This window comes from Oryzias latipes, chromosome 3, assembly GCF_002234675.1.
Source record: "Oryzias latipes chromosome 3, ASM223467v1".
Classification (NCBI taxonomy): domain Eukaryota; kingdom Metazoa; phylum Chordata; class Actinopteri; order Beloniformes; family Adrianichthyidae; genus Oryzias; species Oryzias latipes.
In genome coordinates, this window is record NC_019861.2 from 10,317,859 (window position 1) to 10,334,639 (window position 16,781).

The following is a 16,781-nucleotide window of genomic DNA, read 5'->3' on the forward strand; positions in this document are numbered from 1 at the left end:
TAGTGCCATCATAAAAAAGTGGTGCAACCAAAATTTTAACATTTAGAAAATGACTACAATTACAAGACGGTGCTTCTGTGAACAGCATGTGAGCGCAATCCAGGCTGGTAGTCAGAGCCTTGAATGCAGATTTGCTGTTTGTGCTTGCTTCCCCTTTTTTTTAATAAGGTGTTGAGAAGGCACTGCATAAAAGAGTGAGGAAACCTTGATGTGACCAACAGCTTGAATGGCTAATGCAGCCAGCTGAGGACTGGAAATGTTAATTTCACCTGCTTGTCATTTAAGCATAAAAAACCCACCTTCTATGCTATTTGAATGTTACTTAAGTGCGTTCTCGGTATGACTGTAGCCTTACAAGATGAAGTTTGAAAAGACAGGGCGTTTTCAAAGTGGGTGCTCTTTGAGATAAATGACTGAGCATTAGACATGCAGCTCAATAGTTGTCAATAGTACTTTAAAAAGTAGTCTTTGTTTTGTCAAAATGAGACTATAAAACTTCGTTTTAGGCCCAAATGCATTTGCTTTTATCAATCCAATAGATACTGGCTCTGGCACCATCAGAATTTACCCGGGGCTTTGCGATCTTAAAGTATGTAATAAAGTAATACATTACTATTAGTAATGTTCATTCTTAAGGCAGTAGTCATTACTGAAACCCTCAAACCCCCAATTTTTGCTTTAGAGAGGGTTAAAATGAAAAATAAATGACAGGTAAAGATTATTCTCACTGGCCCTCGAGCCAGTCATAAAAAGGGAATAAAAAAAGGCTTTCATCAAATTCATATTTGTTGAATCACCAGTACATTGATGAGTGAGGGAAAAATATCTGCCATCAAATCATTTAAAAGCCACACAAAAAGTAAAAAAAAAATGTTTTCCTATTAAAAAGAAAAAAAAAAAGTTGAAATGTCATCATGACAGCAACAAAAGCCAATACCTAAAGTCAGACAATGGGATAATAAAACCTACCGTCAGCAGCAGAGGACGGCTTTCTTTGACAGCTCCCACACAGCCCAGACAGCCAATCACCATGATGATCGTCCCCACGGTGATGAGCAGGTTGGCTGCTGACAGCGAAGGCAGGGATGATGACAGAGTGGCAAAGTTTCCCTGGGTCACTGAGAGCCAAATCCCGACCCCTAGAATGCCACATCCTCCCAACTGCAAACAGGAAGGAGGAGATACAAAGCTGTCAGTGCTATTAGCAGGTATTCATTCCCATTAATTGGTGTGCTATCTATTATTTTCTTCTGACACTGTTTTTTATCACAAATACTCTCTGAGAGCATGGAGAGCCATTTCTATAGAAATAAAAAATCCCAAACAATTGAGACAAATGTCCTAAAAAAATGTATTTAACTTTTTTTAAATTAGGAAGACAGTTGTTGAGTCCGACTAACGAGGAGGAGCTGATATTATGAACAGATCCTTCACAAAGATAGTACAGCAATCTTTGAAGAGTTCTAACAGCAAACAACTAAAGTATATTTGTCAAATCTTCAGTGGTAGACTGCTGCACTGCTACAGCTCTGAATGTGAGAAGAATGATATTATTTGGTTCTTTCCTTGCCGTAATTATTGGTGGGATTGTTTTGGGTAACCAGCTGAAAACTGTTTTCAAGAAAACCTTTTGGACTCAAGAATTATCAAAGTAACTGGATTACTTTGTAACTGGACCATAAATATTTGAACAGAGACACATTCTTTCTAATTTAGTTTCTATACATTACCACAGCGAATTTTAAATAAAACAACTCGGATGCCATTGAAGTGCAGACTTTCAGCTTTTTTTCCATGGGTTGAACAAAAAGATTGCATAAAAATGTGGAAAAACTAAAGCATTTTTTAAACACAGCCCCTTCATTTCATGGGCTCGTAAGTAATTGGACAATTGACTTCCATGCTATTGCATGGGCCGGTGTGGGCAATTCCCTTGTTATGTTGTTATGAGTGAAGCAAATAAAAGTTGATTAGAGGACTCCTGCTTCCATTTTGAAGATTTTGCTGTGAACAGACAACATGAAGTCAAAGGAGCTCTCCATGCAGGTGAAAGGAGCCATCATTAAGCTGAGAAAACAGAAAAAAACCATGCAAGAAATTGCTCCAGTATTAGGAGTGGCAAAATCAACAGTGTGGTACATCCTGAGAAAGAAAAAAGCACTGGTGAACTCAGCAACGCAAAAAGACCTGGACGTCCACGGAAGACAACAGTGGTGGATGATGGCAGAATCATTTCCATGGTGAAGAGAAACCCGTTCACATCAGCCAACCAACTGAACAACACTCTTCAGGAGGTAGGCGTATCAATATCCAAGTCTTCCATAAAAAGAAGACTGCATGAAAGTAGATACAGAGGGTACACTGCAAGATGCAAGCCACCCATAAGCCTCAAGAATAGGAAGGCTAGATTGGACTTTGCTAAAAAGCATCTAAAAAAAACCAACACAGTTCTGCAAAATCATTCTTTGGAGAGATGAAACCAAAATCAACCTCTACCAGGATGATGGCAAGAGAAAAGTATGGAGAAGGCGTGGAGAAGCTTGTGATCCAAAGCACACTACATCATCAGTAAAACACGGTGGAGGCAGTGTGATGGCCTGGGCGTGCATGGCTGCTAGTAGCACTGGGACACTAGTGTTTATTGATGACGTGACACAGGACAGAAGCAGCCCAATGAATTCTGAGGTGTTCAGAAACATACTGTCTGCGCAGATCCAGGTGAATGCAGCCAAACTGGTTGGGCGGCGTTTCATAAAACAGATGGACACCGACCCAAAACATACAGCCAAAGCAACTCAGGAGTTTATAAAAGCAAAGAAGTGGAATATTCTTGAATGTCCAAGTCAGTCGCCTGATCTTAACCCAATTGAGCAGCATTTCACTTGTTGAAGACTAGACCTTAGACAGACAGGCCCACAAACAAACAGCAACTGAAAGCCGCTGCAGTAAAGGCTTGGCAGAGCATTCAGTAGGGGAAAACCCAGCATCTGGTGATGTCCATGAGTTTAAAACTTCAGGCTGTCATTGCCAACAAAGGGTTTTCAACCAAATATTAGTAATGACCATTTTGTTTTCAGTTATTTCATTTGTCCAATTACTTAGGTGCCCATGAAATGAAGGGATTGTGTTTGAAAAATGCTTTAGTTTTTCACATTTTTTGCAATCTTTTTGTACAACCCATGGAATAAAAGCTGAAAGTCTGCACTTCAATGGCATCTTAGTTGTTTTATTTAACCCTTGTGCTATCTTAGATGACCCCACCCTTGCATTGGCATGTTCTTCCTACCATGACAAAGGTGGATAAAGGTGGAAAGATTTCATGTAATCCATGGACACCAGTGAAGATCACAAATCATTGAAGAAAAAAGGTTCTAAAGTTTCAAAGGTCTAGATGACCCAACTCCCAATGTTAAAGTGCCGAGGATAACAAGGGTTACAATTCACTGTGGTAATGTACAGAAACAAAATTAGAAAGACTGTGTCTCTGTCCAAATATTTATGGTCCTGACTGTATGTCATTTTGCCAGATTACCACTAGGTGACTTGTAAAATGCACACATCCAGCCCTCATTTAACCATTTAACACCGGCGCTTTAGCTCCAGTGTTGATGTTCTCTGTACTACGTTAACTCATGACTAGCAGATTTTGCTGGATCCTGAGGTGGAAAAAGAGCATCTTTGGGTCGATATGCAACACTTGACAGTAGTTCAGTGTTTACAAAAGCAACATAAACCAACAAATTCTGACAGAGGGAAAGAGACTTCTCCATATCAGAGTTACGTTAATTACGTAAATGGTGGAAAAGTTATGTTAGCTTAGTTATGTTAGAACTAATAATAATAGGTGTTTCCGGTTCCGGGTTACAACGGACGCGTGGCAGCTCCAAAAAGATTTTCTCCAAAAAGACAGCTGACCATTACGACATAGTTTTAGGGCCACGGTGAGGAAAAAAAATTCTGGCCAACGTGACGAGTTTTTTCTAGTCATGACGAGATTAAAGACCCGTACACACCGGGACGAATATTCGCCAGGCGTTATTCGCCAGCGTTTTTCGCCACGTTTTCTGTGTTCACACCCAGGCGATTTCCGCTGACAATGAACGGGGCGAACATGCAATTTCATTCCCTGACATTAGATGGCGCTTAATGTAAAACAGAAATACTCCTGTACACAAGGTGGCGCTGCGCAACTTTACGCTTCTTAAAGTCGCTTTTCACTCAGCAGAAGAGAGCAAGTATTTACGCGCTTGTCAGAATCATACAAAGAAAACATGAATATTTCAAGCACCAGTTGCTCCTGCTGGTGCTTGAAATGGTGGTTCGGGGATATTTTAGAATGTCCGTCATTATTTCTTCGCGGCAGTGTAGACGCTACTTGGCGTCTATCTTCTTCGCTGGTATATGTGCTCAGAAAGGCAGTTTTGTGTTTGAGCGCCCCCAAGTTGTGTTTTACTGTAACTTCAGAAGCTCCAGACACGTGTGCAAAAGCGCCATTCTCATTGGTCGTATAGTTTTCGATGCGGGGCGTCAAACCAAAAAAACGAACCCGAGGCGTTTTTTAAAAAGTGACGCTTTTACGCATGGCGTTCTTTCGCGTCGGTGTGCACACTCACATTGGTGCACTTTGTTTAGTCACGACGCGTTAAACGTCGGCGAATATTGCGCGCGAAATTCGTCCCCGTGTGTACGGGCGTTAATGTCGCCGTGACAATAAAAACGCGACACAAAGTTTCAAGAAAAAACTTGTCGTGTCAAGATAAAATTCGAAATAAAGTTTCGTAAATTTAGGAGAAAAAAAGTCGTAAATTTACGAGTTTTTATCTCATAAATTTACGACTTAAAATCTTGTAAATCTTCGATAAAAAAGTCGTACACTAACAAGGAGAAAACACCAAAGTTTTCCGTTTATTGGAGCTTAGCTTGAAGATGAAATATGTGGAGCCTTTTGTGAAGCTTTTTTCAGGATTATTATAGGTTTAAAACAAAGAGATTCTGAACCTTTTGATGACTCAAAATCAGATTATTGTCAGTGTAGTCGGCTTTCCGAATTTTTCATATGTAAAATAAGGAGCTCAGAGAAACGTTTGGGTGTAGAAAACCGCTGCAGACTTTATTCTCCTTCTCATTCACATAACCTGAAGTTCATCTGTCACTTTACGTCATGAACCTGTCATCCGAACACCAATGCGGAAGTAAACAGTGTTACATACGCCCACTCCTGCAGATGAAGCGTCCCGTTTCAGCATAAAACAACAAAGATGAATGATAGTAGTCCGTTATATTGGCATTAGAACGTTGAAAATGCCAAAAACGTGCTCCTCCTATGGACGGAAGCGTCACACAGACGTAGTGAGCTAGTCTTTGGTGGAGGAAGAAAGGATTGAAGTGGAAAGCTGCAGTGATACCGACGGCTCCATCGCCTGCAGAGATCCTGCAAAACCACCCATCAATGAATAAAAATTTAATAAATCAAACAAATGAGCTTCCAGACATTTGGAACGTTATCAATACATTCAGATCACCTGTTCCACCAAGTTTAGTCGGTCTGCTCTGTTGCTGCGCAACATTGACTTGCTGCTCCGCATGCTCACTTCCACAATAATCTCGTAAATTTACGAGTTTTTTTCTCATAAATTTTGCGACTAAAAATTTTGTCCATTTATGAGCTTTTTCTCATAAATTTACGAGATAACATAACACAACACTGAATACTCCTGAAAGACTGGCAACATTGCGACTTTAATCTCGAAACTTTATTTCGACTTTAATCTCGACACGACAAGTTTTTTCTCAAAACTTTGTGTCGAGTTTTTTCTCGTCATGGCGACATTAATCTCGTCATGACGAGAAAAAACTCGTCACGTTGGCCAGAATTTATTTTCCTCACCGTGGTCCTAAAACTCCGTCGTAGACCATGGCCCCCAAGAAAAGCCAGTAATACGATGACCTCAAAAATATTCTTGACGATATCAAAGCTACGCTGTATCCCTTTATGGAACAAGTGTCCGCTAAGCGAGCTCCACTGATTGAGCTAATGGAAGAGTTCCGAACATTTCGGGCTCAAAACGAGCAACGACAAAACTGGGTCGACATGAATATAATATATATAAAAGACATGAAAAGAGCAATGAACATGTGAGTGCATGTGCAAGATTAAGTTGCATGAGCAGGATCAGAGCTTCCCCTCTCTGACAGACCAGGAGCCGCCACTGAAACTATGGTATATTCACGGGCTTACTTCAGCAATGGATCCCTTCCGAGACTCGAGTCCGGAGACAAAAGCTGCAGATAATCAGCACTCACCTTTGAACGTAGAAGAGTAGCTGGACAAAAGGGGAGATGATTTAAATGTCAGGATGTGGGGTTGTGGAAACTGGATCACTGCTGTACATGTGAACATCGAATTTGTTTTTCTCTGGGGTCAGTAGAAGAAATTCTAGCTTTAGGGAATCTTGATTGATTGTATTTAACTGTCTCAGTTACAAGACAAACCCCTTTAAACTGAAACCTTTAGAGCTTCATTAAAGGGTGTGCACGGTTGTCGGTTTCTTTGCTCTTTCATTAATTATTGTTTCATTCCTTCTGTGTCTTTTAGTCAAAGACAAAGCTCAACATCACAGATTTATGTAGTGTGCTTGTTAATGACAGAGGATGACTTCAACATCCTGACCTGTTCTGCAGCCTTTTTTTCTGTCTAGCTAAACACTCGCGTGTGTTTTCTAGCTTATAACACTTTTTTTATTTTTTACAAACCTAGTCTTCCTTTTGTCTATGCTTAAATGCAGAATAATTCTGCAGAGCTTCAACAGCTTTATTCACTCAGCATGCAGACCAACTCTAAAAAAAACTGCACTGCCTCTGTATATTTAATACATTATAAAAAATAAGCAACTATAGTCTTAAAGACTATTTTTATGTGCTTCTCTGACTCTAAATGGGCTCTATAGGCAGCGAGAAGCAAACATTATCTTGGTTGGTTCTTTTTATTCTTCTTTTCATCCAAAGCATTTTTTTGTTTAAAAAACTAAATGTCAGAAATGAATGACAAATTATAAAAATCATTGTTCCTTCCTTAGCTTTTGTTTTTTTATCTTCTTTGGCAACAGATCCTGTCTAATGAGCTGCAAAGCTAAAAAGTAGGGCATTGGAAAATAATAACAACATAGAGAAAGCAAGAAGGATGGTAGCTCTTTATATTAAAACATGTCAAGAAGATTTTAGCGGCGTGCAAATGAAGTCACTTTGTGTAAAAGTTGTTTCATGAAAGACTCATTTAATGTGACAACATGTTTAGAAAATAGGACTGGGGATCCTACCTCTGAACAAAGATGAGGATGGTAACTGGTTGTGCTTAAAAGGGTCAATTAAAATATTAAAATTTAGAAACTAACCTGTTTGTGTGTGAAGGAAAAATTCAGTTTCATCTTTTCAACACTATACTAAAGCATTGTGTGGAATATTTCATCATCTTAATGGTGCGTAAAACCCTGCAACACGACCTGTCAGGGGGGAAACCCCACCTTCGCCCAATAGTAGCCAGGAAAGGCTCCGGCAACCCAGAGACTCCAAAAGGGATATAGTGGCTTAAGGGGATGGATGGGTGGATGGATGGATGGATTGAATGTAAAAAAAACAACTGCATTGGAGTTTGTTTTTTTTTACAAGAGCAGCAAACATTTTTTATTTAGCATTTATATTGATTTTTTAAGATAAGGCTCACAAAATGTTCTCTATGTCAATATTTTTACTGTACACAATGAAATTGTGAGTTTTTTTTAGCCGTCTAACCCCAGATCAGTCAGATCAAGTTTCTGAGTTTCTCTGTTTTTCACTACAAAACTAGCTCAGGTTCATGTCTCCACGGTCAGGTCTGCTTTAAAAGTGTTTCATCATCTTGGAGTAGAAAACAAAAAGTGAGTGTCTGCCCTGGGAAATGTGAACCATCACAACATTCTGCCTTGTTGTCTGTAATTTTTCAATTCCAACCGCCCCTCTTGGCTTCTGTACTTGTTTAGCGGCCAATGAATTGACAAACCTAACTATGAGTCCTCCACAGGCGGAACAATCACTAACGTTGACGACGGCACCTTCCTTCACAACAGCACTAGGAAAGGAGCTTAAAGACAGACAGTAGACGGCTGTTGTGCAGAGGTGGAACGGTGGACCTCTAATTGGAAGATTGCAGGTTTAGTCCCCAACCTGCCTGCCCATGTGTTGAAGTGTCCTTGGGCAAGGCACCAAACTCCACATTGCTCCTGGTGGTTACAGGTTGGTGACGGCGTTTGGCAGTGGAACCGCCATCAGTGTGTGAATGTGTGGGTGCCTAAGTAAATGGGACTGTGACTGTAATGCAATTTGGGCCTTCTAAGAAGGTAGGAAAATGCTACATAAGTATACACTGTATACCATTTAATGCAAATAATAATGATGGATAGGATTTATCTGCGCTTCTCCAGACGCTCAAACTGCTTACAATGTGTCCATTATTCCTGTCCATTATTACTCCTCATTCATACTTGGTGATGGTAAGCTACTGATGTAGCCACAGCTGACCTGGGGCAGACTGACAGAGGCGTGGCTGCCGGCATGCGCATACAGCCATCACTGGGACATTCATACGCATTCACACACCAGTGTGAGTGTGAGTGTGAGTGGAGCAACGCTGGAGGCAGGGAGGGTGAAGTGTCTTCCCCAAGGACTCAACAAACGTTTACTAGAGGGAGCAGGGATTGAACCACCGACCCTTCGATCATTGGCTGACTTGTTCAACTGCCTGAGCCACGACCACCCAATGTAGCCCTTTCCCCACTTTGCAATATTTGCAGTGATAAACTCAAAGCTCAGCAGGTTATGAAGTCTAGGAGCATGTCAAAGAGGAGTCTTTAGGTTATTTTTAAGAGCTTATCGACAAAAGAAAGTTGCAAGAGATTGCTTGCTAAGCAATTAAAAGTTGTAGGAAACTAAATATTGGACAGTTGCCTTCATTAGGACTAAAATATCCCATTCTGAAAGATCCCAAAGGGTGAAGCAAGAGCAGAGGCCGATTTAGAGAAATATGCTTACGTTTAAGCCAAGTCAATTCAACTTTTAGATAATAAGAGCCTCTCATTAATTATGAGGAAGTCTTCAGAGGATTGGAGAACTGGACTGAGAATTCTGAGGAACGGTTGCAAGGGGTATCCCTGGCATTATCAGCCTGTACACCACATTAACATCTCTTCACAAGATAAACAATGAAACAAACATGCACCATTTGATGAGTGCAGAAACTGTTGCTATTGTTTTAAAAGGACTGCCTGTAAGTTTCAAACTAATTGGAGAACATCTAACACAAACTTAGGCCAACATAAAATTCCCTGGGTTCAAAGAAGACGTGTCATTTTGAAGGAACACTAACCCCAGCTCAATTCAGTGACAACATCATGAGTATTGAGGCGATAGCCGCTTAAGGGCACACAGACTCAAGAAAGCAAAGCAAAGTAATATTAATGCCAAAAAGAGTAGTTTCACATGTGGAATAAAGGGTCACCGTGAAAAATCACCACTGGTAGACACAAAAGCTAAATAGATGGAGTAAGGACAATCGCAGGCGAAAGCAGCAACAGATTTGGAATTGAGCAACTGAAACACACCTTCACGATTGAGGCCGCAGACATCAAAATCCAGCTACAGCCGACGTGTAACATCAAGGAGAGAGGGCTCGTGGTCCATACTGGAGATACTTCACAAACTATGAATGGCATTGAGAATTTTGAGAGCTACTATGAACTTTGAAGCTGGAGATGCATGAATGGAGTTAGCTGACAGGACCATGCAAAGGTGTTGCTTAGCAAAGGGGGTAAGAAATAAGACATTTTGATCGACAGAATGGGACAGCAACGCAAAATAATGCAATACACCCCCAAGACGTTTTCTCAGCATCAACATTGGGCTTAACAATCATCTTCAAATAAGGAAAGGACACCATAACAAACAAAGATGGTACAAATTTTACTCATGTGTGACAAGTTATCTTATTTGCAAAATGTAGTTGAGGGAAATAACTGTAACACCTGTCTTTATTAAAAACATAGCATAAGATTTAGGGTAAGAGGAGCTTTGAAGATGTGCTAAGATTGCGAATTGTGGTATATGGAATGCAGATTAAAGGGAAAGCAGAGGGTTTAAGTAAGAGTGTGAGCTGCATCTTCAGAGAAAGTTTCTGCAAACTCAAAATAGAAATCTTTACACTAAAGCAATATGTGCAATATGTCACTGATAACTTAGTAGCTCCAGTGTTGTTTTTTTTCTCAAGATAATAAGTGAGGAACCGCAGGCAGCAGAGAAATGTCTTGCAGGTGTTGCCGCTTTTAGAGAATGAAGGTGCGTCAGATGTGATCACCTTTTAACATCAGAGCTTTAGCTCCTGTGCAGACATTCTTTCATCTACCGCAACTCTTCAACCATTGACGCAGTTGACGTAATTCTAAAGAATGCTTTTCTCTGTGTCAGAATCAGTTGATTCAGAATTGATAAATGATGATTGAATGATTAAATGATCGAAGATTTATGGTATGTCCAAGAGCGTTAAGTTATTTAGGTGTTGCCGGCGATAATCCAATTTCAAAGGGTTAATGGCAGAGGTTACATGCAGAAATTTTCAAATCTTCTTATTTTAAGATATACACTGTACTGGATATATGTTTTGTGGTGAGCAAATGATCAGAATACTTGTGTGAGTCAACAGAAGCACAATGGGTAAAAGTTAAGCATGTGTTAGAATAACTTAAAGGCACTGCAAACAGTAGTAGTTGTGTATAGGAGAAACGACCATAATAAGCTCAGTCTAATAGTCTTCAGTAATGCAGAATACCCAGGTGATGCTACCAAAAGATCTAGCACTACAGTATTAGCTTTAGTAAAAACAGTTCTTTGGTTTGATGAAAAGTCAAGAAACAACCCAGAATACCATTGTTTACCGGTAAAGCAGAATCTGTGGCTTTATGCCTTGGTCACAACTGCCTATTGATACTGGCTTTCTGTGGATGAAAAACTAGGCAAACCGTACAGGACACGCAAGTGGCCCATACCATGTTTTAAGAATGTACACCACCTGTTGAGCTATAGTAAACGTCAGGTTGAAGCAAACACTTAAGACACATGTGAGGGAAAGTAGGGGTGAAGTAGGTAAGATGCAGGTTGGCATATGGATTTTTCTTTTTTTGAACACCCCCGAACTCTGTGCAGGGAGCCTGTTAGCGCTGTTCAAGTGAATTTGGTGTACTGCTTGGGTATCCCTTGCACGCAGCCTGGTTGTTAGAAATGAAGAAATTAGACAATCAGAGCGTGAATTGTCTGAGCATCCTATGGGTACTTACGTATTACTCGCACACGCCATGCGTGCAGCGTTTATGCGTGATCAGGCCAGAGCCACCTTAGTAATGATGGAGTAATGCATAGAAGGGCTCCGTACGACAGCATACGCCAAAAGTACAAGTAACTTACATTGTTCTTACAAAACTTCATGATACACTTACCACAGGCTCAACAAACATAATGTTCCATTTTGGTACATCCCTGATGGTGGCCATTCAAGCCTCAAGGGAACTACAAGACACACCTGCAATCCTCTGGAGATGTAGCCCTCCTCCCGGTGACTGTCTACACTCCCAAACAACACCTAAACCCACAGCATCTATACGGGTGGATGTGGCAAAGGTCTTAGCTTTAAAATGATGATTACAAACTTGCACAACAGTAGTGTATGAGGAGAAGTATCGCTTTAGACAAAACCCTGTAGACAAAGATGCAAAAATGTGGACACTGAACATCATTCTTCAAGATCTACTGTAATTAACCCTTGTGCTATCCTAGGCACTTCAACATTGGGAGTTGGGTCATCTAGACCCACTAGACAGTGTTCTGAACCTTTTTTCTTCAATGATTTGTGATCTTCACTGGTGTCCATGGATTACATGAAATCTTTCCACCTTTATCCACCTTTGTCATGGTAAGGAGAACACGTCAATGTAAGGGTGGGGTCATCTAAGATAGCACAAGGGTTACAAGGAACCTATGTTTGCTATATTTAATGTACAACTGAGGAGACGGCTGCTGACATTACAACACAACCTGTTTCCCAATTAATAAAAAGAAAGATTGTAGTCGCCAGGTTAGCTGTCTAAATATGTAGAAGTGATCCACATAAAGACTTTATTTTAGTGTGATTATGTGGTTTTGAAAGTATTCAACCCTAGCGTCAGTGGGGGTCTTGGGTTTTATTTTATTTAATGTACTCAAGCTGAATATGCCGTTTTTTATATCAGAATCCACAAACATGGGGAAATTCCCGCAGCACTTCCCTCGGACACAAAAGTCTCATACAAGCGTCTTGAGTCATCTGCGTTTTTGTGATGAAACGGAGGACTGAAAAAAAATCTGTGAATACACGAATCTGCGAAAAGTGAAATGCGAATACGCGGGGGAACACTGTGTTGCTAAATGTGATGTAATGTTTTGTCTATGAAGTGCAGGGTTGGATGTCACGGAAGAATGTTGCATCATACCATAGTGAACCATCAGGAGAAAATTTGTTTTATCTTGCTAAAAAAATAAGAAGCAAATAAAGATTTACTTTATTTTTGTTGAGAACAAATACAATGTCGATTTATCTGCCTTTTAACTTTTATTTATTTTGCTTTTATTCAAGCCTAATAAATGATTCAATTACTGACAAAGGCTAACATTATTGCAAACAACATAAATGGAGTAATTATAAATCATTGTTATGTCTTCTGAAGCTAAAACAATAGATTTCTATGTCTGAACTGAGAACAAAGTTACTTTTTAGTGCCGCATGGGTCTGATGTTCTCTCATGCAGGAAAGAGTTCAGATTTTTTTTTCCTTTTCATCTTTTCTTTCTCTGAGTAAAATATTGAACATGTGGATGGAGGGCTGCGGTCTTAAAAACAAGACTACCAGTGTCTAAAGCATGATCTTGTTCAAACAGATGATACTTGTCAATCTCTCTTGAACCAGTTTCATTTCTGTGCATAACAAACTCTCTGATTACAACACTTCTTGATTAGGACTCAAACAAAACAACAGCTGCCTGAATCTTTGCGCTCACACAAGCCTGTCAGTGTTGCATCTGGACTAACCCTCTCCCTCACAGCAGGCCTGACGATGTGAAGCAGAGCTTTAGAATAAGACTTTTGATTGGACTTGGGACTAGGGAAAAAAAAAATCCATTTTTCATTACCATGTCATCAGAAAGACGATGATGAAAGCTTGTCTTTCTCAGAAACTTCCCCAGCGACATGTAAAATAGATATACTCTAGCCTTGGATTTTGTATGTTTAGCATAACAGAGATAGATGTTTTTAATGACTTGGCTCCCCATACATGACCATTAGCACGCTCATCTTAATGCAGTGTCGAGCTCTCCATCTGTGTAGGGATTTCCTATTATTTCTTCCACACATATATTTGTACAGTATGGATAATCACTGACGGAGATTTTCAGCGGGACAACTTCAAAGACCTCCGTTTAATTTTGCGAGCTTCATGGATTATTTTCCTTGTGGCACCTAGCCTGGATTGTGTGTACCGTTTGACCCACGGGGATGATTTCTTGTCCTTTAATCTGCTCTTGTACTTTTGACTCAATGATGCACTACACAGGTTACAGAATATGTCCTATCTTTGGAATAGAACTTAAACTCTGAATGATTTGGATAATTAAATGTGTTTTATACACAGAAGATTTGTAAATTGTATTCACCCAACTCTAAGACAAATTGTTTTTGTAATTAAAAACAAGCCAAGAGATAGATTTGAAAGCATTCCAATATTTCAATTAATGTTGCTACATTTTTGGTTGACTAATGGGTCATAATGAAGTTGTTAAAACAAAGAATGTGTGACAATCATGAGCTCATAATTGTGTGAAAGGTCTCTCTTAAGTGGATCTAAATAAATTCAAACTCTTTGGTCAAAACAATAAAACTGATTACTGTTTTAATTCTGACCTGCAGCAGTCCTGGGTGCTAGGACTATCTTCCCCCCTGCAATTCTTCTTTCTTTCTGCACGTTTGAGGTAAAAATTCACTCCGCCACATTCTCAAAAATTCACAAAAATTTGGATTCACCCAGTGCCTAGTAAAAAAAAAAGTTGTTGATGTGAACAACCCCCTCCACCAAAATGATGGCATCATGGGGGAGGAATGCGTAAAAAAATGAATGGGGCCAAAATCTCTTATAGGGCTAAATAAAATACCCCCCCAAAAAAACACATGTTTCTGGGATACCCAAAGGTAATTTCGAAATTGTTATGGGATGTCCATAGTACCAATGTTTTGGCGGACGTATTGTGCCAAAGTGTGAAATTTAGTAATTTTCACATTTTCACACAATTTTGGAAAAGAAAAGTTTGTTTGAGCAATCCACACAAATTTCCACACACATACCATGGGTTAAGTTTACAACCAAAACCATTTCATTGACCACTGACCTCAGGAAAAGTCCAGTATTTTGAATTTTCTTTAAAAAGTCTCCTTTAGGCCCACTTACAAGTTTAAACTCCTTATCGGAATTTTGATCCTCCTGGAGCATCTTTGGGAAGCCACTTGGGAAGAAGTATTGGATTTAGAAGCTATAGATTTTGAATGACATCAACATGGCGAGCTTGCAAGTGAGGTGTTGTTTGCACATTTTTTCTGCAATATTGTGAAATTTATTACGGTACATAAATCGTTGGCTGAACAAACGATGTAACATACAATATAATTTTATGAGGAATCTGGGCGTGGTTAGCATTTAACGTTCGTTGCCAAGGAAATCCAAAAGTTTAATTTGCTGATTCTTCTAAAAATTACATAGACCTATTTGTCACCACCGGACAAACAAAAAATAGAATGGTCGCCATGGGGATAAAACTAAGATAAAAGCAGGTATTTAGAAAAACTTTTTTTTCTTTTTTTTCAAGAATTGGTCATATCCAACTCTGAACGGGGTGGCAGAAGCTGAGGGGGAAAAATGAGGGGCTTTTAGCAGCGGCTAACCCAGTGATGGAGTGGCAGGAGGGGGGCATGAGGGCTGGGGCGGGATAGCACCTGCAGGCCATAAATGGCTCTCGCAGCTTCAATTAAATTCAACACTTCTTTATCCATTTCTAAAACATGTGAACTAAGGATTTTGTTTGTGTAACCCTTGTGCTATCCTAGGCACTTCACCATTGGGAGTTGGGTCATCTAGACCCCACAAGACAGCGCGCTGAACCTTTTTTCTTCAATGATTTGTGATCTTCACTGGTGTCCACAGATTACATGAAATCTTTCCACCTTTATCCACCTTTGTCATGGTAGGAATAACACGTCAATGCAACGGTGGGGTCATCTAAGATAGCACAAGGGTTAATGCAAGGGTGCTCACACTTTTTGAGACAATCTCTAAAAGATCTGCCTAAGCTTATACAGTATATATATATATATATACTGTATATATATGTATATATATATATATATATATATATATATATATATATATATATATATATATATATATATATATATATATATATATATTTATATCAAATCTGTGTGCAGAACATGGACTGGAAACCCCAAGGTCAAAATGGGAAACACCTCCGAAGGTAGTAGAAAACGAGAGGGCAAAGATCCTGTGGGACTTCCAGATCCAGACTGATAGGATGGTAATGGCGAACCAACCAGACATTGTAGTGGTGGATAAAGAACAGAGGAAAGCCGTTGTGGTGGATGTGGCAGTGCCAAGTGATGGGAACATCAGGAAGAAGGAACATGAGAAACTGGAAAAATACCAGGGACTCAGAGAAGAACTGGAGAAAGCATGGAAAGTTCACAACAACAGTCGTCTCGATGGGCTTTGTAACGGTATTTGAAAAAGTAAAACATAAAATAAAAAGGATCATAAGTACATAGCATTCAATAAGAAATTACTAAATTGAACTAACTAAACAGACTAAACTAAACTGGACATCCCTGCCCTTAGACCCTCCTTCATGGTAAGGAAAAACTCCTAAAAAACAGATTCTGGAAAAAACAAAGAACCTCAGGGGTGTCCACATGAAGGAGGGATCCTCCCCCAGGAAGGACAGGCGATGAACAAGAACTTATAGAGAAGAATGAACTTTTCTAACTCTACAACTACATATTTAAAGTCCAGCCGACGAGCTTCATCCAGACGGAGTTGGGGGGACGACCGGGGGCGCGAGACGAGCCAGAGGCAGGATCCACAGCTAAGTGTAGGAGCAGTAGTATATACTGAAGTTTAGCACCAAAGTCACTTTATTCACCTTCAATGTTGACAAGTATCTTCATTAAAAAATACAATAAAAATACTAACTTAAAATTCTACACAGTAAGAGTACACACATATTTTTGAAGAGATAGCATTGTCATGTGTGTTAATGTTATTTGGTGGTAATACATAATTACATTTTGCTTTTGATCAAGGAGGCATGCAGCCCAGCCAGAGCCTCAATAAATGCTCCTGTGGGTCGGAGTGGTCCTCCACCAGGGACCCGGTGGCTTTTCGTTCATGGCAGAATGTGGCCTTAGAGTAGTAAATGTGCATGTGCAATGACGTATGTATGTGTCAGAGCATGTTTGATTGGCCAGGCTGCACGTCAATCAAATAGTTGGAAGGATTATTCGCTGACAGATTTTTGCAGAAATACATTTTTTTGTTAATTTATCTTTGATGGTGTGACGGTGTGGCACCGTCAGATGCCGAGGGGAGGCCACACCGGGTTTTGTTGTTT

At 39.9% G+C, this 16,781-nt stretch overlaps 1 protein-coding gene across 2 annotated transcripts in view; it reads right to left on the reverse strand.

The window, feature by feature from the left end:
- The window catches only part of tspan4 (tetraspanin 4), a 287,641-nt gene that overhangs the window by 118,750 nt on the left and 152,110 nt on the right, over positions 1 to 16,781 (reverse strand). For both annotated transcript variants that reach the window (XM_011487843.3, XM_004066855.4), the window contains one exon: positions 970 to 1,161. In XM_011487843.3, coding sequence (XP_011486145.1) covers positions 970 to 1,161 — 192 coding nt within the window. The remainder of the gene's footprint in view (positions 1 to 969; positions 1,162 to 16,781) is intronic.